The sequence below is a fragment of the Callithrix jacchus genome, chromosome 3 (assembly GCF_049354715.1).
Source record: "Callithrix jacchus isolate 240 chromosome 3, calJac240_pri, whole genome shotgun sequence".
Classification (NCBI taxonomy): domain Eukaryota; kingdom Metazoa; phylum Chordata; class Mammalia; order Primates; family Cebidae; genus Callithrix; species Callithrix jacchus.
This window is the reverse complement of record NC_133504.1, coordinates 117,049,705-117,076,686: the sequence shown is the minus strand read 5'-3', so window position 1 is coordinate 117,076,686 and position 26,982 is coordinate 117,049,705. Positions and strand designations below refer to the sequence as shown.

At 34.1% G+C, this 26,982-nt stretch overlaps 1 protein-coding gene across 7 annotated transcripts in view; it reads left to right on the top strand.

Annotated features, from left to right (window-relative positions):
* CFAP299 (cilia and flagella associated protein 299) overlaps positions 1 to 26,982 on the top strand; it is a 737,014-nt gene that overhangs the window by 583,184 nt on the left and 126,848 nt on the right. For 6 of the 7 annotated variants that reach the window (XM_054253217.2, XM_054253220.2, XM_054253219.2 and 3 more), the window contains one exon: positions 4,279 to 4,421. In XM_054253217.2, coding sequence (XP_054109192.1) covers positions 4,279 to 4,421 — 143 coding nt within the window. Of the gene's footprint in view, positions 1 to 4,278; positions 4,422 to 5,652; positions 5,813 to 26,982 lie in introns of those variants that run through there. The other variant, XM_054253223.2, reaches the window with a different exon arrangement.

Sequence of the window (26,982 nt, the reverse complement as noted above, 5' to 3'; positions counted from 1 at the left end):
AAAATAAATAAGACAGAGAAATTTCAACCAGCCCTCAAGTTCTTGACAACTATTAACATTTGCCACCCACTTCTGTCTGATTATCAGTGTTATCACCTCTTCTGCCCCTATAACTCCAAACTGTGCCATTTAAAAGATGCATTTCTAAAATTAAATGCTGAGTTGTAATTTCCTAATGATTTGTCAGCAATTACCACATACTAATAGTTCCAATCAAATTTTAAAAATAATTTAATAAAGCATTTTTATCAATGTTAGAAAGTAAGCAATTTCTATCAATATTAGAAAAATATTTTATTTTAGCAAACTTTTTAAAAATTTTACTAAAAAGTCTTCTTAAAATTCTTCCCAAGTCTTCTTCTGCTTTTATCCATATGTAGCCATAGTTGGAAAGACACCATGAGGGAATTTACGTTTGTTTTATACAGATTTGTGTGAAAACAGCCTCATATGATTATCTCTTTTGCGTTTAGAATTTTAAGTTTAAAATTTTTAATTGGGCATTTTTTTGTTGAAAATTAAACAAAAAATCATAGATACAATGATTATTAACCAGAATTCTAACTGAGGGAAAAAAAAGCAGTATTTGTATAATGCTTTTGAATTGGGTGCTGAGGGCAGATGACCCCGACAGCATGTGAATGTAAACTGAGCAGTTCCAGTTTACATTCCAAGAGAAAGGATTAATTCTCTTGTTCTACAGAGTTAAAGGAGAAACATGAAGAAGGAGTCTGCTTAATAGCCAAACTAGCTAAATGATCAGGTCTAAGCAGGATTCTGTTGTTTTGTCGGGTTTTGTTTTGTTTTTGATAGAAACTTGCTGGATTTTTCAGGAGGATGCTTAAGGGCCCAGAACTAATGAATCTAAGCAAGACATTGAGAGTAGTTTGAGTGACTTGCTGAGGTCTCTATATAATGATTCTAGAGGGATGCACACTTATACTCCATTTGACCTCATTTAAAGTCCTCCAGCATAAGAAAATCAAGAATTCACAAAAATCACATAGAACACATTTAACTCTCACAGGGCTGGAGAAGTGAGATTTGAAATACATTTAATCATGTTTCCAGAAAAAGGGGGATTTAACTGACACAAGAAGACTATATACAGTAACATAAAATAGTGAAATCATAGCCAAATATATATGATTTTAGATTATCAGTCATTTTACTTACAAGAACATTGAAGTGTAAAGAAATTTTGATACTAGCCTACGATAAACCCCAAGACTTTATGTTTGTGTTTAAGCCCTTTAAATCCATATAAATTCTATGATTTTTATGTATTCATTATCTTCTTAATCTAGAAATAATGAAGGAGACGAATTCACCAAAGTGATAATGGCTTGTCTACATATCCTTATAGTTCTATCAATTGTGCTTTAAATATCTTGAAACTTTGTTTTTAAAGACTTTCTCAAGTTTAAAATTGTTGTATTTTTTTATGACATTAACCTTGTATCATTATGCAGTGAAGCTCCATCTCTAGTAATGCTTTTTGTGTTAAAATCCATTCTGGCTAATATTAGTATACTGATTATTCTCTTTTTGGATGGAAATTCTCCTGTATATATGTTCTTTGATTACCTAACTTTCAACCTCTAAGTGGTATTATGTTTCATGTTATTTATATATATATGCTAATAACCTTGTTTTTAACTTAAACATTTAGTCATTTATACTTATTGCACATACTTAAATATTTTCTTATTATAATCTGTATGAGTTTGCTAAGGCTGCCACTACAAAATACCCCAGACAATGCCTTAAACGACACAATTTTATTTTCTCACAGTGCTGAAAGTTATAAGTCCAAGATAGTTGAAGGTGTTAGCACGTCTGGTTTCTTGTGCAGGCTTTTTCTTTGCCTTACAGGTGGCAGTCTTCTTGCTGTGTCCTCACAGAATCTTGACAGTGTACACGTGCACCCCTAGCATATCTCTGTGTGTCCACATTTATACAATCAGCTTGGATTAGAGCCCACCCTAAAAAGCTAATTGTAATGTATTCACATTTTGATAGGCTCGGTCTTCAAATATAGTCACCTCTGTGGTACTGGAATTCAGGGTGTCACCTATGAATTTGGGAGAACACAATTGAACCCATAGCACTATCTTTACATTTTGTGTATTTTATTTTTCCTGACTCTTCTATATTTTCCTTTTAGCTTTTGCATTCTATTTAATTGATTTATTACTTTTTCTCGCCTTATATATCTCACTATAATTTAAAGGTCATATATATACTATTTCTTATTTCTTAATAATCATCCTAGATTTATACACATGTATTTATCAAATTCTAAAATTGATGAATATATTTGCCCTCATTCTGAAAAATTCCAAGACATCACAAGACTTTAATCACTCCCTCCCAACATATATGTTTATTTAAAAGATTTTAAACATATTATTCTTTCTATATTTAAAAACTCATTATTGTTGTTTTATACAGCAATATTTGTTTCTATTTACTTCTATATTTGCAACTGTCTTTCATTATAATTTTCTTTATCTTTGACTTGCTAGCTAGAATCATTTCCTTTTGCTTGAAATATATCCTGCAGAATTTCTTTGAGCTATGATCTGTTGTTGGTCAAGTTCCTCCTTATTATTATTATTATTATTATTATTTATCTGAAGATGTATATATTTTGCTCACTGGAAAGAATTTTCTCTGATGGTACAGTTCTTGGATAATTGTCATATTTTCTGGACTCATTAAAGATAGTATTTCATGCATTTTTTATTTCTCAGCTTTCTGTTGAGGCAACACGTTCTATGAGCCTCTGTCTCTGAAAGGGTGGAATTTGTTTCCTGCATCCTTACCCTTCAAGATCATGGAAACCTTGCTCAAATTCCCTGAGGTTGGGCAAATGCTTACAGGGCAAAGATTATTTTAAAGCCCTGCTCTCCTCCCTGGGTTCCCACTTTCACTTAGTTTTTGAACTCTGAGTATTTCTTTTCCTTGCTAGAACATCAATGCATTTTACAAGTTATTGTTTTAGATTTTACTCAGAATTTTTATCTGTTTTCAGTAGGAAGGTTAGTCACAATATCTAAACTGCCATTCTTCTGGAGAAATAAGTCTGGTTAATCTCTCATTTAAAGAGTCGGGAGGGATATTTTTCTTTTTCTGTTAATAGAATTTCATTTAAGGGGGCTTCTCTCTCTCTCTGAGTTTGTGTGTCTGTGTGTGTGTGTGTGTGTGTGTGTGTGTGTGTGTCCCAATATGACATAATTGATATCAGGAGCAAGCTTGATGGTGAAAAGATGCCAAGTACCTTTAGATATGTATATAAATATTAAGAATTATAGCTTATGTCCTTGTTTAACAGGTGCAGCATTGCTAGTCATTGGTCTGCAGTGTGAGTCTTAGGAAGTCTCTGAGTTACTATTTGTTTATAATTTGTGCTGCAGAATTAAAGAAGTGGCTTAAAAGCATGGAGAAATTGATACTAATTTACATGGAGTTATTTGGGCAAAATGAAAAGGGCTGAGGATTGAAATCTATGTAAGATTACACACAGGAATAGAAAGAATGCTAGTTCCTCTTGCCATATCTGTGGGACATATAACTAATCCATCACAACACTTTGTCCTCTTAACCAAGAACTTGACTGAGAATCCTTTTTAGCACAATATTCTCAGTATTCAATGCTAAACAACCAGAATAAGCAATCCAGGTGAAATCTATTAGCATAATAATAACTAATTGTTAATTGTATCTCCTTTGTTTTTTTCCTTTTTCAATTGGGATATTGTTAGTAACACTTTTTTGTTAGTTTGTTGGTTTGTTTTGTTTTGAGAGGGAATCTTGTTCTGTAGTCAGGCTGGCGTGCAGTGGCAGGATCTTGGCTCACTGACAACTCCACCTCCGGGTTCAAGCGATTCTCCTGCCTCAGCCCCCTGAGTAACTGAGATTACAGTCACACACCACCACGCCCGGCTAATTTTTTGTAGTTTAATAGAGAAGGGGGTTCACCATAATGGAGAGGGTGATCTTGATCTGCTTACCTTGTGATCCCGCCCGCCACAGCCTCCCAAAGTACAGGCCTGTGCCATCCCGCATGGCCAGTAACGTGTTTTTGTTGTTTTTCTTTTTCTTTTTTTTTAAGGTGTAGTGGGGGGAAAATAATCTGTTCAATGTTATGACCACTCTTTTGGAGGCCTGCTTCCTAAGGTCACTCGTGGTGTTTTACATTATTCTATCCTGTAGCATTCAATAATAAATCAGCTCTTTTATGTTTTTCTCTTACTCTTTATTCTGCACTACCAGTCCGTGATCTTTATTCGTGACAGAAATTCTCATGGGCAAGAGATATCAGGATACATCGACTATGCCCACAGGCTAAAGACTGAAGATTTTGAAGTCTACTTTAGCGGGAAAAAAAGACTTCTTCCAAGGCCCAAAGATATGAGGTAAATAATATACAATTCTTGCATCCTTAGAGGCAGGGACAAAGACTTTTTATTTTACGGTCAATATTGTGCCTAAAATGCTAATGTATATATAATAGGAATGTGATACAACTGATTATTAATATGAAAAGAATTAAATCTTAAAATAAGGAATAAGCATAGGTCCATTTTTTCCATTAATAACCTGAGAAAAAGGACTCTTCAGAGACAAGATAAATAAATGCCCAGTGACACTCCTTTTCAATTATAAGTAGTCCCTAAAATTTGCTAACCTCATGAGGCTTTTGCAGCACTCGGGACTTGGTCTGCCCAGAGCCTCAAGAGCAGCTCATCTAACACGTTTTGCTCCACTTTTCTTTGGTCGCCAGCCAAAGTGCTGGCCTCTGACCAGCTCGCCCTCATTTCTCTCATCTCTGCCCTATTCCGGGACACCCATTCCTTCACACCTATCATTCTTTTTACTACTGACCCTTGCCTTTTATTCTAGAACCCTTGTCTATCACCTAGGATCTATTCTATTCTACCTATCTATCCACAGATGGGTTTTTCTACTTCTTTCTACATATCATGCAAGCTAAAACATTTTATTCTCTCTTACTTAAAGATAGCACCCAAAATTAAGTAGCAGCATTCTGCTTTAACTCTCCAATACTGTATTCAGATCATTATTTGATAATTGTAACAATACTTACCTCCTCTGAGATGCCTGTTATCTTCTGTCTACCCTTATTGATATTATCTGAAGACTTCCTAACCCATCACCACTTTTGTTGTTGTTGTTAATGAGACAGTGTCTTGCTCTGTTGCCCAGGCTGGAGTGCAGTGGCACCACCTTGGCTCATGGCAACCTCTGCCTCCAGGGTTCAAGTGATTCTCCTGCCTCAGCCCCCCAAGTAGCTGGGATTACAGGTGCACACCACCATGTCCAGCTAATTTTTGTATTTTAGTAGAGATGGTGTTTCACCATATTGGTCAGGCTGGTCTCAAACTTCTCTCCTCAGGTGATCGACCCAACTCAACTTCCCAAAGTTCTGAGATTACAAGCGTGAGCCACCACGCCTGGCTCCCATCACCACTTTAATGGATTTAGCACTTTTCTATTTAACCTAGGATAACATATCACTTAACTTCTTTCTTGCAATAATCCCCATTGCCCATGTCTTTTTGGTCTTTGGTTATATCTGACCTAATGACATTCCAAAGTAGATTGATCCAGACATTTTTTTCACAGCACTTGTAGCTACACCCCTGGGTACTGCTGAAGAAATTTCTGGGAAATTTCACAAAGGTGTGGATGGCTGCTGCTTATGATTTATGGTTTCCAAACTCAATCAAGCCCTTTGTGACTCTTAAAACTTGTGTTCAAAATTAAAGTCATTTTAATTCCTGAAGCCTGCTGTTGCTTCTGTATCACCTCTCCTGGCAAATGACACCACCCTTGAAACCAAAGACAAAATCCAGATGTTATCCTAGACCCCTTGCTTTTCATCTCCACCCTTATAACTAATAATTTTTAAAAACCTGAATTCTATTATCTTAACTTTTTTGTTAAAGCAAATGTAAGGTATCTAATTTAACCTGCAAACACTTCAGCATGGATCTTTATCTGATAACATTTTTAAAGAAAACATCATGGCATTATGATACCTAACAAAATACTTTCCTTAATGTCATCTAATACTTAGTTCATATTTCATTTTCACCCTTGTTAACATTTAATTGACTGTCTAAATTTTTTCTTGCAGTTGGTTTGACCAATCAAAATTTGAGTTATATTATGTTTTGTTATACTATATCTTGACCCTTTGCATCTTTTTTTCTTTATGACAGTCCCTCTCTTTCTTTTTATCTTCTATGCTATTTATTTGTTGGAGAAGCCAGGTCTTGAAAAACATTGCCCTGACTATCCCTCCCCACCTCCCCCTCCCACTGCCCCCCCTTTTCCCCCCAATAGACCCCAGTGTTTAGTACTCCCCTTTCTGTGTCCATGTGTTCTCATTTTTCATCACCCACCTATGAGTGAGAATATGCGGTGTTTCATTTTCTGTTCTTGTGTCAGTTTGCTGAGGATGACGTTCTCCAGATTCATCCATAAATGGCTCATATTCTGGATGTTACTGATCCGGTAAAATCCTGCTGTTTGTTCTATTATCTATATTTCTCTATTTCCTCTAAACTGATTTGATTAAATGCAATATAATATTTTTCTAAGTAAGAAATTTTAATACATGATGCTTTATACTGCCTGTTGCCTCTGAGCTTTATCAGTACATTCAGGTAGTATCGGTCTAATTACTTCATTACAAGATTTCCCATAAAATTTCATTCAATGGTATTAGCATCTATTATTGAAAGCCACCTAAATATTTTTACTAAGAGTTTAATAATTATGACTCTATAATTCTGTCATTTATCCTGAATTTTTTAGCTTGAAATCGTCTATAGAGCAAAACTTTTCCTTATCACTTATTTGGTTACCTTGAAATATAATTCATGCAGAAATATAAAATAAATATTTTCTTAATTTATAGAAAATGCAAAGCCAGAAACAGGAAAGAGTGTACAGATTATGCCAAATTATTTTTCAGAGTAGGTATGTTATTTTCTATCCACGAGAAGTACTGTATAAGTGATCACATTAACCCTCATCCTCACCAAGACAAGATGTTAACAAACTGTTTTTTCCCACTGTAGTGAGTTATAAATAATCTCTCAATATGGTTTTAATTTTTATTTACCTGATTATTTATTAGATTGGGCATCTTTAGTTGGCTGTTCAGATTTTCTTTCTGAAAAGTACCTATTAAGATTTTTTCCTATTATTTAAAGTGAGTTATTATTCTTTTTCCTGTAAGATTCCTTTTATTTTATTTTATATTGACTAATCCTTTGCCTCTCATGTGTATTACAAAATATCATCTCTCAGTGTGTAGTTCTTTTTTTTTTCATTGATTTGATGGTCAGAAATCAGAAGTTCTGATAATCTTTTTAATGTATTTTAAACTTTATCTCTGCAGTTTGCACTTTTATGTTTCGTTTAATAAATCTCATCCTTTTTGGAAGTCATAAAGATACGTCTTATATGATATTATACTTTTGCTTTTGATTTTACATCTTTAACTGCCCAACATTAATATAACATATGGTAGTTAGGTAGTTGTTATTAGGGGAAAAAAGTCCCTTTGGTATATGGAGTTCCATGCTTAGTTTGATTCAGAACTAAAGCCAAAATTTGAAATTAGGTATTTCATTAAGTCTCTATATTCAAACCTTTTGGCATGGTCTTTTAGTCTGTGTGGAAACAAAAGTTATTTCTGTAATTAGAGTCATTTTCATTTTTTACTGTGGAAAACACAAATATCAGTAGACAGCTACTACTATTATGAAATGCAGCAGAGAAAGGGCCCTGACCACTTTGTAATCTTTTCAATTCAGCTTCCATCTTGACTATGTCTTTAAGATTCAGTACTTTCTTTCTGACACACTTGTGAGTAATTATAACTGGTTAGTAGGTTACAGTTGCAAGCACCTTCACACTTCCCTATTGATATGGGTATGACAAGCGTTATTCTTACCATCTGAGAGAGAATAAAATAAAGAGTAAACCACCTACTTAAGTTTATAAGTGAAACATTGATGAGAGAGGAGAAGTTGTTCAGCATTTTAATTCACTGCTCACCTCCAGAACACTATTCCTGGTTTAAGCTTTTATATCCCAAGGACAACTGTGCCGTATAGAGTCATTTCTATTCTTCTGCACATGTCTTTGCTTACATTTCCATGTTTATGCATTTGTTGAACAAAGATCTAAGGCTTGCCTATAGAGCTCTACCCATCCCTCAGATAGAATAATAAAAGGAAGTGAAAACTTTGTCTTTCTTTTTAGAGCTTCCATGAAATATTCATACCCTTGACCAGAAAATGACATAAAATACTAAAGCTTTTAAATGTATTATTGTCAAATTTCCCTTTCAAGCTCATTGTCTGTTTTATTAAAATGTTTAGCGTTCCAAACCCCTGAAGTTAGAATTATAAACATTTATCCTGTGCTTAAGTGCATTCTTTTGAAAGCATTCTGATAACATATTGGCTGGTTCTCAAGTTTAAAAAAAGGAAAAAGAAAAGCAGTAAATGAACTCAGGGCTTCTACAAATAGTATAAAAATATTGCCTACTTTTAAAGTTATTAATCCTTTTCCAAATTCCAATATGGGATTGTTCATTAGAATATTAGTTTAGTCTCTTCAGCAGATATTCATTGAATTTGAGAGGGGGAAATTCTTCGAGCAAAAACCCACTACCTGAGACTTGCCACATTTACCTAACTCCTTGATATACAAAGTATAGTCTATGAACCAGTAGTGAAGCATCTGAGGCTTTCTTCCAACCACTGAATTAGAATCAGCATTTTAACATGATCCTCAAAATTTTCATATGCATATTTGCTTTAGTTTCTGCTGCTATAACAAAATACCACAGACCGGGTAATTTATGAACAATAGAAACTTATTTCTACAGTTCTGGAGGCTGGAAAGTCCAAGACCAAGGTGCTGGCAGAATTGCTATTTGCTGAGGCCTCCTTTCTGCTTCCAAGGTGGTGGCAGAAAAGGACTTAAACTAGTTCCCTCCAGTTTTTTTTATAAGTCACTAATCCATTTATGAGGCAGAGCCATTATGACTTTCCAAAAGCCCTACCACATTATACACCACAATGGGTAGTGAGTTTTAACATACATTTTGGAGGGGACACATTCAAACCATAGCAATATTAAATTTTGAGAAGCATGCTCTAGACTGGTGCTCTCTAATAGGGTAGCTACTACTTGCATATGGCTATTGAGTACCAGAGGTATGTATAACTCTAAATTAAGATTTACTGTGAGTGTAAAATGCACACTTGATTCTGAAGACTTATCATAAAGATACAAAATTTCTTCTTAGTAAATTTATATGACATGTTAAAATAATAATGTGATAGATATGTTAAGTTAAAAAATACATTATTAAAATAATTTTCATCTGTTTCTTTTTACTTATTTTTAATGAGAGTACTAGAAAATTCAAAAATACATCTATGGCTCACATTGTTGGCTCATATTATGTTATATCTCTATTAAGCAACACTATTCTGGTTTACTCTTCCCCAACCCAGAGGCTCAATCTCACCCTAATCTTTAGAACCAGTACTAATCTTAGATAGGTATGATGTAAGAAGAGATCACCAATTAGCCATTTGAACTAGATCTGGCTACAGAAATTTTTATTTGGCCTGCACAATTGTATTTAAAATTGTGTCAATGTTTCAGAAACAAAATATTTCCCAGAAAATGTTTTGGATTTGAAATTTTCTTTAAACTTATAAGATTTGCTTACACTGAGCTTACATTCTCTCTTCCTAACCATCATTTAGAATTAAACTGCAGCTGCTTCCTCAGATGGGTCATATTTTCACTAGATTAACACAGACTTAACTAATCACATATATTGTTATATGTACCATCACCTTTTAGTTACTTATGCATAGGACTTGTCACATTATTTTAGGCATTTGAGTTTGTGACTTCTGCTTTAAATTGCTATCTCAGATCCTAGAGGTCATATTTTCTGTTAGAGTAGTCATGATATTCTTTGCTCACCCACTATGGGTGAGTTTAATTTCAGCCCTTGGTTTCCCTTAGGTTGCTCCATACCTCTGTGTTTACAAGGTTGAACTGAGTCAGAGTCTGAGATGATTATGATGATGATTTAAAAATGATGATGATAACTGAGCACTTACTGTACATAGTACTAAATAATAACTAAAGCACTGTATTAAATAATTTATATATATTACATATATATAAATATTACCAATTACATATATAAATATTACATATATAAGAAAAATTTCACTTTCTCTTTTTAACAACATTATGGATTAGGGACCTGATATGGTTTTCCTGTGTCCCCACGGAAATCTCATCTTGAACTATAATCCATATAATCCCCATATGTCATGGGAGGGAGCTGGTGGGCGGTAATTGAATCATAGGGGCAGTTTTCTCCATGCTCTTCTTGTGATGTGAGTGTGTTCTCACAAGATCTGATGGTTTCATAAACATCTGACGTTTCCCTTCCTGGCATGCATTCACTCTCCTGCTGCCCTGTGAAGAGGTGCTGTCTGCCTATGATTGTAAGTTTCCTGAGGCCCTCCCAGCCATGCAGAACTGTGAATCAATTAAAACTCTTTTCTTTATAAATTTTCCAGTCTTGGGTGTTTGCTTATATCAATATGATAATTGACTAATACAAGACCTTTTCCACATCTTTTAACACTTAAAGAACTTGTATCATAAAAATGTCAGCTGGATTAACCAAAGTTACATACAGATACACACACATGTACAATCAGAAATCCAGGACGAAACAGAGATCAACTGCCATATTTTTTTATTCAGTACATTATTCTATTTAAGACTTTGACATGTAAAGATGTCAATTTTGACTTCATATCCATATCCCAATCTTTGTCAAGTCATATATTTTTTTGGCAGAAGCATGTCTCACTTGACAAGACCTAATTTGGGATTGTTTTTCAGAACTTTAAGCAATCCTGCTGTCCACAGTAAAGGAAATTTTGGCCATCCTGTACCCACCCTTGCCACTTCCTTCTTTCACTGAGCTTGGCAAAAAACAGCCCTTTGTACTTAACCAAGCTTTCATTTTCAGTCACTGTGAGTAAGAATTACAGTGTCCCCACAGCTTTGTATGTGGAAGAGCTCTGAACAGAATTAAAAGTGACCTGCAATTGTGGTTTCAGCCTAAAAGTCTTTAGGGAAACATTGGCCCTGACTTGTTGAACCTCAGTTATGTCCCAGGATACTTTTAGAATCTATTCATATCCTCTGAACTGTGGTTCACAAAATTTTTGTAATATCTACTTGGAATTATTTTACAGATAAATTTAATTTTCCAACACTTAACTCATTTTAGCTTCTCTTTATTCCAAGCTAAATATTAAGTACTGTCTCTCATGGAAAATTTAGAAATGGAGAAGAGAGATCCCAAAAGCCATATACTATGCAAATAACCCGTTATCTAGGACTAACAGTTCCTACTGAATCCTTACTAAAATAGCTATCTGTGTTATCTAATAATAGAAATGTATTGAAGTGCAGTTTGGTCCTTTGCTTTAAGAGAAAAAGTCAGAATCCCAGAGGAATCATTTGGTAGTTTCTTTAGTTGTCTAGAATGTGCTTCCTTGAAGATTGTGTCTCTGGATAAACCTTAAGTGAATAATTAGAGATCTCACAAAACCTCTAGTTTATTGACACTGACTGTGGTTGAGGCAGGATTACTCTTCACATAAGATTTTCTCCAACGTTTTAAAATTTGTGGTCAAAAATACACAACATAAAATTTAACAATTTAACCATTCTAAGTATACAGTTCAGTGACATTAAATATATTCAAATTTTTGTGCAACTTTTCCAACTTTTTATTATTAAAATTTTTTAAGTTTTGGAAAAGTTCAAAGAGCAACCATACAATGAAGGCCAATATACTGACAATGTAGACGTAATAATTGTTAACATTTTTCCAGATTTGCTTCAGTTGTCTTTGGTATTTTGGATTTTGGTGTGTATGTTTATTTGTGTCTATGTTTGTACCATTTCAAAGTAGCTTATAGATTTCACTCTAAAATATTTCATCTTGTATCTCCTGAGTATAAGGACATCCTCCTGCATAACATCACCATTATTCTAGATAAAAAATTTCATAATTATTTTCTACTATCATCTAATGTTTAGCTCATATTTAAATTTTCTTAATCATTTCCAAAATGTATTATAGCTACTTGTGTGAATTATCATTCTATCGATGTCTAAAAATTACATTGCTTGTGTCTTTTAACTGTCTTTTCTTTAAAAAAGCACCTCTCTCCATACTTCCTGGCCAAATAGTCTTTTCTTTGTGACAACATTGACTTTTCTAAAACACAAGGCCAGTTGTCTTTTAGATTGTTTCACATTCTGAGCTTGTCTGATTGTTTCCTTATGGTAATATTTGACTCATTTCTCTTATCTCTGTATTTTCTTTATATGGGAAATAACTCTAAAGGCTTGATTTTGTTCAGTATAAATATTTCTTTTAAACAAAACTTCTCCATTACATGTTGCATCATATCAAGAAGCACCTAATGTCAAGTTGTCCAATTATCAGTGATGCTCAGTTTAACCCTTGATTAAAGAAGTTTTGCTGTATCATTCCTCTAAAAGATATATTTTCCTTTTATAACAAAATTTGTGTAGCACCTAAACTAATATGGACTACCTTTTGTGTATTTATATAAACCTACTTGTTTTTCTATTACTTCTTTAAAATTTACATTTTACAGGAAAATATATTAGTAACAACTTATCCTTGCTATCTAGAGTTATTTTCATTTAATTTTCTAAATTCAAATAAATGGTAGTACTTATGATAACAGAATTCAAGTAGAGTTAAAGCTGTAGAGTGCAGCTTGCAGAAATTGTATATAACTTTCAATGTAGAAATTAGCTATGCACCAAAATTAAATTGTTTATTGTTTAGAACTGAGAACCATTTTTTTCAAGATACTGTCTTATAAGAGATAGTTTGTCAGGTCATGTCACAAATTTTCAAACCCATTATTTCCATGGAAAATTTGATTTTATTTTAAGTGGCAAAAAGAAACTTGAGGGCATTAAATAAATATCTCTACCATCCTACAAGTTCCCTGTCTCAGCTCTTACAATGACCATATCATTTGGGTTAATAAAAGAAATAAGGATGCATCATGATCGTTATTCTTTAGATAACATTCCACACAATAAAATCACTAAGGTAAATGATACTTTAGGGGACACATTTTGTTCTTTGAGGTATCAGGAAATACCAGTTCCTATTCTTGGAGTCCATGTAAATCAATATACGTCAGGAAGCATTTGTGCCGTAGTCCAACATTAATAACTTGGGTAGTTCTAGAAGTCTAGTTATAATTGGAAATCTAAAATCTTTAGATGCTTAAGTGTAAACCCCACAAATGAAGAGATATGTAATTAGCTTGCTTACAAACAGAAGGGTAGATGTAACAAAAATGGGACTAGATCCTAGGTCTCCTAATCCCTTGTCCAATTATTTTTTAACATTCCAGCATTCTGTATATTTATCTATCCTTTGATTGCCTGACCATTAAACGTTAGAATAATTACATGTTAATTTATCTGTAGAAGTGGCAGTATGATGTTAACTTGTTGGTTACATGGATCTAAAAATCTCATCTCAGTGTTTTCATTTGTTTTAACACTCAGCATTTTATGTTTATTTTTTATTTATTTTTTATATATTATTTATAAAGAGTGGGAAGCAGATAAGCCTTCAAGATATGTCATTTTATTTATTGAACATACCTTACAATCTAGTAACATATGCATACATATGTTACTAGACTGTGTGACAAACTTTAGTGAAATGTCTTAGTGGAACTTTTTTAAGTTGTTCAGCTTTTCTAGTCATAACACAGAATTCAACCTTTTGTCCATATCTAATGTTCAAATAAATAAAGCAATAAATGAGTCCAAACATGAAAAACCAAGTCATTCAGAATGCCAACATACCTTGTTATTAGTTGCTATGATTTATCTTCACTGTCATTCATGCAATTGGAAGTCTACAAAGTCAGATCTTTGGGATTTCATTGTTTCAGGATAAACTGAGTACCAAAGTCTTTTTACTGTGATGCATTGTCAAGAAAGTTCAGAAGATGAACATAAAAAAATTAAGAATGGGAAAAATAAAGGAGAAAGGGGCATGAAAATCTATTCAAACAAGAAAGGGAGGAGGAGAGAGAGGATGGAAATGGTTTGAAGTTCAGGAAAACACCTCCAAATTAGGAAATCTTATTGAATGCCTTTTGTATGAATGCCTTTTTATGTATAAATACATAAAATGAGTTCATTTAAATAAGAATTATTGCTTTGGGAGAAGGTGGGGGAATGTAATCAAGACGACAAAGTAGAAAGCCATAGCTATTACTTCTCCAGAAAAAAAATGTCTATATAACAACAATATAAATACCAAAATATTTTAAAGAGAAATTCAAAATGCAGTTAAGTAATAGAATTGGCTGAGTGTGGTGATTCATGTCTCCAACACCAGCACTTTGGTAGGCTGAGGCAGGCAGATCACAAGGTCAGGAGTTCGAGACCAGCGTGGCCAATATAGTGAAACCCTGTCTCTACTAAAAATACAAAAATTACCCGGGCATGGTGGCGAGTGCCTGTAGTCCCAGCTACATGGGAGGCTGAGGCAGGAGAATCACTTGAACCCAAGAGGTAGAGGTTGCAGTAGGCCAAGATTGTGCCACTGAACTCCAGCTTGGGCAACAGAGCAAACTCCATCAAAAAAAGAAAAGAAAAAAACATAGAATCACCCAGAGGATGACACATTGAAAGCAGTTACATTTATATGGATTAACAAAAGGATGTTTTACTTTATCTGAGTCTGTTTCTCCCCCAAACTACTTTAGTTTATCACTGAGAAGCTTGCCTCAGTACATTATTTCTCCTATAATGGGGGAAGTGAGATTGCAGTGTGTGTCTGACCTCCTAGCCTCCTGCCTTTTCAGGGTGCCCTTCTTGAAGCTAGATTCTTCTTGGCATCATACTGACCACTGAACAACCTGTAGATCCCAGTTCTCTAAACAACTAGAAATAAAAGAGAAATCCCTCACAGCCAGCATTGCTATTCAAGATAAGGAAGAGGCACAGAACTGAGGTTGTATCTCTCGGAGGAAAGGAAGAAAGTATGTGATGTAATGGAATATTATTCAGTCTTGAAATAGAAGGAAATACTGTTTTTGCATGGATAATGTGGAGGACATAATGCTAAGTGAAATAAACTAGACACAGGAAGCAAAACACTGTATGGTCTCACTTTATATGTGGAATCGAAAAAAGTCTCACTCATAGAACCAGAAATAGAAGGTTAGTTTACATTCAGGGAGTTCAGGGGCAATGGAAATGGGGAAATACTGGTCATTATATGAATTTTCAGTTATGCAGGATGAATAAATTCTAAAGATTAAATGAATAACAAAGTGAATAGTTATTAGTACTCCATTATATACTTGAAATTTGCTAAGACAGTAGATCTTAAATGTTCTTACCACACACACACACACATACACACACAATAGTAACTATGTCAAATGAGCCTAATGTAATCATTTCACAATGTATACATATAGCAAAACATCACTCTGTAAATCTTAAATATAGGCATTTTTGTCACTTATGCCTCAATAAAACTAGAATAAAAGGATTATATTTATTTGAACCACTTTAAATGCATTTAGGTGTAATACTCTGTGGAATTTGGTTAATTAATCTTCAGTAAATAAACACAAGATTAGAAATGTTGTCGATATTCTTGAAAAGTCGGGTTACTTGTTTTCTGAATATATGCCTTTAAATTTTTTCACAAATATATGCTTTCATTAGTTCAAAAAGAATATATATATATAATTTGAAGGATGCAGAGCTAGATAATGTTTGATGCTTCCGTCAAAGCTATATAGGATCAGTCCATTCAAATGAAGATGAAAATGAGCTATTTAGCTCATCTGGGAAGCAGCTGTGCAGAATTGTGGAAGGCAGTGGTAAGAAAAAAAAACACTATTAGGTAAAGAAAGCAACAGAAAGATGGTGAAAAGGGTAGAGGAATAAGAAATTAGAATTCATTCAAACAAAACTCACTTGGATGAATAAGGAAGAAGTTTTTTTCCTGCCAACTCAGTAAATGTTTAATCTGGAAAAGCATGCTTCCACATCTGTCTTATGTTTAATATTGAAAATATTACTTCTTTAATTTTTTATTTTATTTTTGATGTGAATTTTTGTTTATGAAAAAAATAAAATAAAAATCAGTAGAGAGACATTGTATTTAATATTACAAATGTTAAATACTTGAAATAAAATATTCAAAATACAAACTAGTACATGATCTCTTGCATGTGCTTACCATAGTCTCTAATGAAAACTGAGAACATTAGAAATATTAGATATTTGCACTGTTTGAATTTGAGTCACCTAATATATGAAATAATATTTTAAGAAATCCCAAAATACCCCCAATAGTTATTTGGGACCCATGTAATACACATGATTTTCAAAATGGATACAATTCATTAAAAAGTAATTTAAAAGGAATAAATGAATTCATTTACATTTATTTGTTTGAGGACAGTATTGTATAGGCAGGAATGAACTAGTTCTAAACTGAATTAGTCCTCCATTTTTTGAAGAACTACTCTGAAAGAGCTTTCTGCTTTTCAGATCAAACATACAAATTAACATGTGGCTTCTGTGGGCTTCCTGCCTTTTCTTTTCCAGGCTTGAAAAAGTCAAATCATGTGTAACACAAGTAAATCCACAAAAAGAAGATAAATGGAGTGAATTGGAAATCTAACTACCTAGAAAGAGAAATAGGTGAATTGAGTGCCAATAGAGAAATAGGTGAAATTGAGTGATAATTTTTCTTTGCTTCCATATGTAATAATAAATGTAATGACTTAGATTGTTTTAGTTTATAACACATTTACACAACAAGCAAGCATTATGTCAATTTAATATATTCCTTCACTCACAGATTTTTTTAACCTAGTCATTATAACACAATGACTCAAAATATTATGTGTTATTCTAGAAATGCTATAATAATGTATCTGCATTAAAGTATGATTAATCAAGCATAACTTGCTGCTATAATAATGTATTATATGTGCTATATTTATGTATCTAATTAAGGTGTGATTAATCAATCATTTGAGGGAAGTACAGGAAAAGACTGCTGTAAGAAAATAATTCAGTTTGTCCTTGGAAATGAATAGGAATTCACCCAAGAGAAAAGTGAAGAGCATCACATTACAAATATGAGCAGAGAAGTGAAAAAGTCATGGCAAATTTTAGCAACAGTGAGAATCTGGGACCTATTCAGTAATTGTAAACTTCTGGATATATTCTAGAACCAAGCTGAAATGGAATATAAGACACACAGAAAAAAGAGCCAAAAGGACTACTTAAAAGTTATTTACAGAGTATTTTGTACAAGAGATTAAACATTTCTAAAATTTTGTGTTCTGAAATGTGGTAATTATATATTAGGCATCTACTCTGAGCTATGCTGTGCCTGGCATTGGGAATTCAGCAATTGACAGTAACGGTTAACTGCTCTTGGAATGCTTATATTCTTGTACATAAAACAAAACCCATGAATTATTAGATGTACTGATCAGGATCATTAATTGCAGACAACAGAATCTGTTGAAGCTGGTTTAAGCTTGGAGGGATTTAATATGCATATAATTAGTTCACAACATCACTGGAGGACTGAAGAAACAGACTTTAGGTTTAGCTTTCCTAATAACTATTAAAGCCATGCTGAAGAACTAAGGTGGCAAAAAAGCTGCAGCCTCTACTACAATCAGAAAACTGCATTATCAGGAAGCTCCTACTACTGTGGATAGCTCCAGAAACATGTTTCTGCAAGTCAGGAGCCACAATATCAAGAATCTTCTGCCACACCTGACAACTCTAGAGCTGTGCCTTTTCTACCAAAATCTATTTGAGCCCAGTTGCTCCTTATGTCCTGTGTCTTGCCCCCATAACTAAGTTTCACATTAATTTCCCCTGCGAGAGCTTCTGATTTGTGAAAGCTAAGTTGAAACAGGATATTTTGCTGACCCTTCACAGACCTCACAACAGGGGTGCCTCACTTAGCCCATAGCACTCAACCCCTTGCAGGAGAGTGCATGCAGGTGAGCCAGTGCAGGAGCCGGGGCAAGTGCTTTTGGTCAATGGCAGGAGTGAACTCCTTGTGAGGCCTTGTGACCAGATCCAGGGAGGCCTCTGCCTTGTGCAGATGGCTTAAGTGTTAACAGCTCAGCGAGACCTCTTCTATCCACACTCACAGCTTGAGCTCTTGACTGGTGTCCAAGAAAAATAAGGTCACATGAATGAATTGAAGATGGTAAATGTGGGGCATTTTATTGCCAAAGAAAGTGGCTCTCAGCAGGATGGGGAGTTGAAAAGGGGATGGGCAGGAAGGCAAGCCTCCCCTGAAGTCCTACTGTCCCTGATCAGACTCCTTTTCAAAGCTACACCTTCAAGCTGTTTCTCTGAAGTCAATCTGCTTCCTCTGAAGTCAATCTGCTTCTCTCTAACATCCAACCATAGTCTCTGATGTCCAGCTGCTACTCCTCCCACTGCCAGCTTAGCCTGGGGTTTTTATCGGCACAGGATTTGGGGGTGGGATGGGTGATTTTGGAAAAGGAAACATCTGAGTGGGAAAACAGGAATGTGCATTCTCATTTTGGGCCATGGTATCAGGCTTTTCAGCTTGATACCATGAATTCTGCCCAGAATTTTCCTGTCTCCAGTCACTATCAAAATTACATGGGAAAACCCAGATGTAAGATAATCTGAGAAAAGTAGGTTTTACCTTTCTACCTCTGCAATCCATAAAGGCATACCATAAAGGGATTTGAGTGGGTATGGAGCAAAATAATTTATGGACTATGACAATGATGATGAGTTAGTTAAATAAACAATTTTTAATAAGTAATTTCCAGGAAATAAAAGGAAGCCAATACTGAGAGTAAGCAGGCAGGAGCTACTTTAGACAAGAAAATCAAGAACAGCTTCTCTGAAGAGGTAAAATTTAGGTTGATTCCTACAATATAAGGGCTTGTTATCTTTTCATGCAAAGAATAAGGAAAATATTATTTTAGGCAAATATATCTATCATTCAGTTAAAGAGTAAGATCTCTTTAGTCAAACGGGATTGAACAGTCTCTGCCCCTTACTAGCTTGGTGATCTTGGGCAATCTACTCAAACTCTCTCACACTTATGTATAACATGAGCTTAATAATGACACCAACATGGAACGCTACTGTGAAGATTTTACAAGACAATATATGTAGAGCACTTAAAACAGTCACTGGCACATAGCACACACAATTTAAAAATTTTCTATTATTATTAACATTTCCAACTGTTAAATTTGAGTTATCTATGAGATATGTCTAGATATGAGAGGTCTGTAGATACAAACCTAGAAGCATTTAACATAAAGTTAGTGCTTACATCTCTGGGAAAGAATGCAACTAACTAAGGTAGAGAACAGATGAGATATAATGTGAAAACAGCCAATTTTATATGTTGGGGAGAGGAAAAGAACCCAAAAAACTAATCTGAGAAGGTAGATACAGTCGCATAAAAGGAAAAACCAAATCGCAATCATGTCATGGGACTCAAGAGAGGAAAAGTCTTTCAGTAACAAAGCAGTGGCCACCTGTTAACTAAAATGAGCGTGAAAGTCAAAGACAGGCCAAGTCAGCTTGAGAAAGGTGCTTTTAGACTAGGAATGTGAGAGATGTCAGTCCTGCTAGGGAATAAGAAAGAATGTAGAAGTTTGACAAGAGCAGACACAGTCTGTACAGTAATATGTAGTGATAAAATATGCAAAACTCTGGCATCAGTCTGCCTGGGTTCAAATCCTGGCTCTGCCTTAGCAGCATTGGGCAAGTTACCTGGGTTATTCTCTCTGCCTCATTTGTCCCACCAGTAAAATTGAGTTAATAATACCTGTCTCAAAGCATTATTGTGAGAACAGAATGAGTTTACAAATGCAAATTAATTGGAAATGTTTAAAAAGAGATGAACTCTAAAAATGCCCATTGTGTCTGGAAATAGGAAAAACATTGGTGACTTTATAAGAACAGCTTCAGTCAAGTGGTGGTGGTTGGATCGGAGAAAAACCCTGTTGTAGTGGGTTGAGAGGTGGCTTGGAGGTGGAAGAGAAATAGCATGAGTAGAAGACTAAAGTTTGACAAGAAAATAAATGAAGAAAAGTAGAAGAAAGTGTGCCTCTGTGTGTGTGTGTGTGTGTGTGTGTGTGTGTCTGTGACAGTGGAAGGGAACAGTTGTATATAATGGAAGTATGATACGAGAACTAAGAAAGAGATTTGTAAGACAGGATGTATAGGAGCACAAGGAAACTGGAAGGCATTTATATAATTCTATCCTATAGCATTCTAAATAAACTCTTTTTCTCTATTATTCATTTATGTATTTTGTAACTATACAATGACTATAACAGACATAATATTAGCATAGCAATATTCAGTCTGATTGTATATCTTATATTTGAAGACTCTGGGTAAAATATCAGACATTCCAGCATGAGCTAAAGCAAAGCATTTATCAAGAGTAATATCTGATTTATCAGTTTAGTTTCTCAGGAACTGTATTAATATATGCCACATAAATAAATCTGTTGCTAGGATGACTGTATTTTAATATGTTGTAGGTAAAATATGTTCAATAAGAAAATTAAGAAGGGGTTGCTTCTTTCAAATAAAAGAGTGGAAAAGTCCTAGAAGAAAAGGCTACAAGTTGCCATAGTTCAACTTTATATGGCAGTATTCTATGGAAAAAAATACAATTTAGTAGAATTCAATAAATAGTTCTTTTAAATAATAATATTAAAACATGGCTGGGATTTGAAATAAATCAAAAATTTTTTCTAATTCTGGCTTCATCATCTTAAACAAGTTCCTTGATGTCTATGTCCTTTGGTTTCTACATTTTATAAAAATGAATAATAATATATACATTAAAGTTTGTTATTGTGAGGGTCAATACGGTATTGCATAAAAGCTAACCCACAGTAGATGCTTAACATTTTAAAGAACTAAGTGACATTGAGTCATGAAGTCAATTAAAAAGGGCTTGCAATATTTCCTGAACTTTTTGTAATTGGTGATAATTCTTTTTCTTTCTTCCATTGAAACCTCATTTGACAGCATCGGACATTGGGGAGAGATTTCCCCCAAAATAATGTATTCTGATTTCCTTAGTCCTATCCAGTAAACACCATTGCCAAAGTAGTATTTTCGAACTTTGTGATTTAGGCCTTGGTGTGAAGTATATTTATCTGAGAGTTCACTTTTAGTTTTCTTAAACTTAGGTTTCATTTACAAAATTTTTTATTTAAGCAAGGAACAATATAATACTCAATAATGACCTAAAACACCTTTTTGAAAGGGTTTGCACTTGAAAGAGACTTTGTTCTTTGAAACCAACTTTAATAGGGTCCTCACCTTTCCGTTAAGGAGGTGCCGCACTACAAGTTTCAAACTATATGGAAAAACTTAAAATTAGCCCTCTGTTGGTGATCTCATAAAATGGCTTTGACGTTTTGGAATCTTAATTTCTATCTAAACTGTCAGAAAATTTTCTTTGAATATATCAATTAGTTGGCTGTGGGAATTTTCCCTTTCCACATTAATAATTGCCTTTCCGTGTTTCTGAATCAGAAGCAAATTATTCGGGAAAAAGATATGTCCAAACAAGACAAGATTAATTTAAACAGTGAAGACCATTTAGTCCACATTGTCTTGTCAGCCAGCAATTGTCATGTAAACTATCATTTTTAAGAGTGCCACTGTGTGGATTTTGTTTTCAAGTGGTTATTACATTAAAATTACCTCATACTGAGGTTTTTGCACTGAAATATCACAGTTTCAGATTTCATGGTTAATGTCGTGCGTATGATTGTGTGTATGTTTTTAAAGAAAACCCGCATTTTCAATAGTTGATCCTAAATTTCATAAACTGCACTTCTTTACTCTGGTAAAACTGATGTTTTTGTGCTTATTGTGAATTGCCGTAGTTACCTTTGAATGTCAACCTTTATTTAGAAATATAAAACTTTTATCCTTTGTGATATAAATGGTTGAGTGTTTGTACTCAGTATTTCAAATTTCACATGCTAAATTAATGAAAGTAACAAGATTGTAATTTTTTAAAGTCAGTTACTTAAACGCAATAAATATTGGTTGCTCAAATAAAAAAAAGGGGCTTGCAATAAAAAATTATGAAGGTGAGTACAAAAGGAATTTTTACAGCATAACTCAGCACCATAATAAACAATGGTATACAGAGAGCAATGAGAGCAAGGTTGTCTGTTGAGGTCAGACTCTTTCTTGGGGCATGAAACAAGTTGGAGAGGGGTTATGGAGGGAAATCAAAATATACCTAGTACAGTCTAAAACATAATTCAGTTACAGAATCTATTCCTGTAGCATATGACTAGGACATGCACGTGTGTGTGCGCGCGCACACAAACACACACACACATCACATATTAAGCTATTTTAATTTTTGAAATTCATTACTATATCAATAGGCTTGTTTTTCTGGCAGCTCTCAGGAACTGCTAGAAACATCTTTGGGCAGTTCATCCTAGAAGTAGTGTGATTATGCAATGGTTGTCTTTTGAAACATTCTGACTCCTTCTTCGGGTAAAACTGAGCATAAGTTACTTTCTCTCATGTCATCCAAAGTAGCATACATTAGTTTAGAAATATTATTTGTTGTCACTTTGCCACTTTTAAGATGCCTCATGACCCTTAAGAATTGCCACAGGTATATAACAGCCTGTTTAATATACTTGGAATTTTAAAACCAACCACAGTTGGGTCACCATGCCAATGTTTCTTCTTATTACACTCTCTAGAACAACAGATTTCCAGACTACATATTTAATAATTATTAATGTTTTATCCTTTGGCCTAATCATTGCCAGCAATTGGTTCAGTCTCTTCATTTCTTCCAGATATGGATACCTACTTTAGTTCTGAATATGACTAGAGACTTGGTAAGCCTTAAATTTCCAAAGATAATTCTAAATTAAATCTTTTAAAGTTTTAAAATGGTTTTCATTTTTGCTTCTCAAGGATTGCCAACTGAGTTATTCCCCATTGTCTTAAGTCAGCCAACTAACTCTTGGCTTATGCTAAAGTGTGTTTCTCTTTCTCCATCCTCTGATCTTGCTATTTCTAAAATTATACAGTTTTGCATGTATATATTTATATGGCATTTTGAAAAACAGTTCAGCCTTCAAGAGTGGCACTTTCAAATAGCCAAACTGTAATATTTTCCCGCTGGGTCAGCTGCCTCCCTCTTTCTCGTTGAAGGATGTTCTGAAGTCACATTTCTTCTGTGAGAAAAGTTTAAACATTTTTCCTAAAGCAGAAGTGGCAGAATGTACTTTTAATTAAGAGCCCTTTCCTTCTCTGGGTCCAGGATAAGAATAAAGTCTATCCTGACCATCTACATGTTCACAGCAAATCTGTGGCACAGAATGGCTCCCGGTTCTTTATGTCATTATTTTATTCATGCGTATATACACACACACACTTTGGTGACTCCCTAGTTGGGGTTGTAGTATATCATCAGTCTTTGGTAAAGAAGGAAGAGTTGGTTTGCTAACCACATAAGAACTTGTTTCAAGACAAAATCATTTTTTATAAATGCAGACTTGTTGAGGCAACTTTTAAAGACTTAGATAAACTACTTTTATTTTTACCTCCAGTTAGTTTTATAACTGTTCCAATAAGAGAATAAATTATCTTTACAGAGTAAAATATATAGGACTTTACGTTAGTATTTTATCTAGTTTTAGACATATATATATATACACAAAAAATCATAAGTATATTTCAATTAATATTCTGCTTCAAATAAATTGAGATGAAATATTTTAGTATAATATCTTATAAAATGTTACAGTATAACCAAGAAATTATAATTTGCTAGATTCTTAGAAAGCCTCAATCAATGTAAGCCTTTAAAATGGATTTACTGGTAAAGAACTAAATCTTTGGTGAGATCATACTGAAAACTTTCCTACCTTTTTGGGTAGAGAGACTATGGAGCATTATAAAGCATCTTTCATTATGATGACAGTTGCTGCCCTGGGCCACTCTGACCTCAGAAGTTGAATCACATGTTTTCCTGCAAATGAGCCAAGGATAAGAAGCCCTTGGTGTTGTTTCTACTCGTATCATTAGTTGGTCTGAGGAGAATTTTTTCCAGTTGGCTCAAAAAGAGCCTAAAATTCCAGATAAATTGGGGGAGGAAAATGGGAAACTTGTACAACTATTTATTATGAAGAAAAGCAAATTTCTAGTTATTTCTCAATTATATAAAATAAAATTGGAATCTGAAGAAATTTTTAATGAGGTATTATTTTTGTTATAATACTATTTGTTCTAATCATAAAGACAACCTTTATTAAAGACAATTCAGAAAGTCAACAAAATATAAAAAATTAAAGTCACCTATAATTTTACCACCCTAAGATATTACTATGATTATTTGGGTTTTTGTTCTACCAGTATTCCTTTATGTAGGAAGATATATATTAGCAATATCAAATTCATATCAAAATACGTACACTACAGATATAGATAAGTACATGGATGATAATATTGCTTTTTTTTTCAAAACTTGGATTATTCTTTCAACTGCTGTAAGAAAGTCCCTCAAAGATATATCTGAGAGGTAGCTAGCTATCAGTCTATTCAATGGAACACATTAATTAATTTTAATTAGCTGTAACATATGCAGTAATGTAACATATAGTCTCCAGAGACTTTTATTATTTCCCTCATTTACATAGGGATTCATAGTAAAGAATGAAAGATTTTCTAAACTTCCTCAAGACACATGCACTTAGTAGAAAATCTATCATTGTTTATTTGAGGACACACTTCAATGAGATAAAGTCATTTTGAAATACTTCTCATAATGTTCCTGTGTATGTTACACCCCATTTAGAGCAATAAATATGAAGTGCAATTAACTGGTTATCTAAGGATTTAAATGAAAGGTTTTCCAGTTCTGAGTGTATTATTTTTGGAAATGTTACATGCATAGCCCTCTGCTAGGTATGATATTCAGTGTTTATGGGATTAGTCCTCACACTGAGCCTATTGGAGGGATGCACATTTTTGGTCTGGAAAATACTGGATTAAAGAAATGCTTCCTAAAAATGGTTCCAGAGTCAAATCAGGTTGGGAACAGTTTCAATTCTTCTTAGAAACAGGGAGTGCATATGAGCAAGTTAATGAGTGAGGCTTCCTGCAGTAGAAACACTTACTTCTTCTCTCCACCCCAGGTCCTAGTCAGATTGGCAATTGGGAACCTTTTGCTTGGGAGCTATGAAGAACTCTTTTTAAGGAGGCCTAAATCAGATAATTTCAACTTTTTTTTTAATATCCTACCAAAACCAATGATTTGTTTTCTCCCTATTTTCCTTGAAGGACATTTCCTCTGGGCTTGACTTTCCTCATCCTTAATCGGTAAGATCTGGAGGGACTGATATCAGAGTTAGGGCCTAAAAAAGTAGACAGGGAAAATGTTCAACATGTTTGTTATAGGTCTTAGGTCAACTAGCTTCAAGGAAGACCATCCTTGGTGTTTTCTCATGGTTCAGCCTAGCTGTGAAGAGAATATATTGGGATTTGGGACAAAAGCCTAAAAATTTAAAATAATGTATATTTACATATTGGTGAGAAGAGTGGAACCTTACAATGGTTGGTAAAACTGATATTTCTTTCCTAGGAAACCCTGAAATGTATGTTATAAACAGCAAACATGTGTCCTAAGCCTTTGTCACAGGCAGTAAAATGCAATGCTTAATATGAGAGAGAAAAATATATTGTAATTTAGAATATGAATAAAAAGTGGTTTTACACTATGTGCTAATATCCCTTAAAAGTATGTGTGAGATATTAAATAAATTTTGTGTGAGAAAATTTTGTAATAATAATTCAGATTTTTATAAGTTAAAATAAAATCATGTTTTAAAAAATATAATACTTGTACTACCCAGCCTTTTTAGGCTGAAGGGCCTCACTTACTGAATTTGGAAGAAACTGGAAAAGCTTAGTTAAATTAATAAAATGAATATTATTCTGTTGCATTGAAAAAGCTATGCTTTACTTGACAGTCAAGTATTACCATTTCAACAGTTTGACCATTCCAGTCCATCAAGTTATTGGTCAATATGTTTGAATCTGGACCACTCAGTGACAGAAGACCAGAAACACATCCAGCTATTAGACTACACTTACTAGTGAGTTTGACAGTAAACATTGACTGTCTTCTAATTCCTTTTCCTCAACGGAGACTGCAGGGCTGATTTCCATTTTCTTTTCTAATCATTAAAATATATTGTAATCAGGAAATAGATTTTTTTTAAAAAAAGACTATAATTCTCAAGATTTGCATATGCACAGCAGTAATATTTTTAGTGCTTGTATTAGTCTGTTCTCACACTGCTATACAGAACTGCCCAAGAGAGGGTAATTTATAAAGGAGGGGTATTTAATTGACTCAAAGTTCCACAGGGCTAGGGAGGCCTCAGAAAACTTACAATCTTGGTAGAAGGGGAAGCAAACATGTCCTTCTTCACATGGCAGCAGGAATAAGTGGAAAGCCAAGGGGAAAAGCCACTTATAAAACGACCAGATCTCGTGAGAACTCACTATCATGGAAATAGCATGGGAGTAATGGCACCCATGATTCAATTACCTCCCACTGATATGTGGGATTATGGGAAGAACAATTTAAGATTGGATTTGGGTGGGGCACAGCCAAATCACATCATTCCATCCTTGGCCCCTTCTAAATCTCATGTCCTCACATTT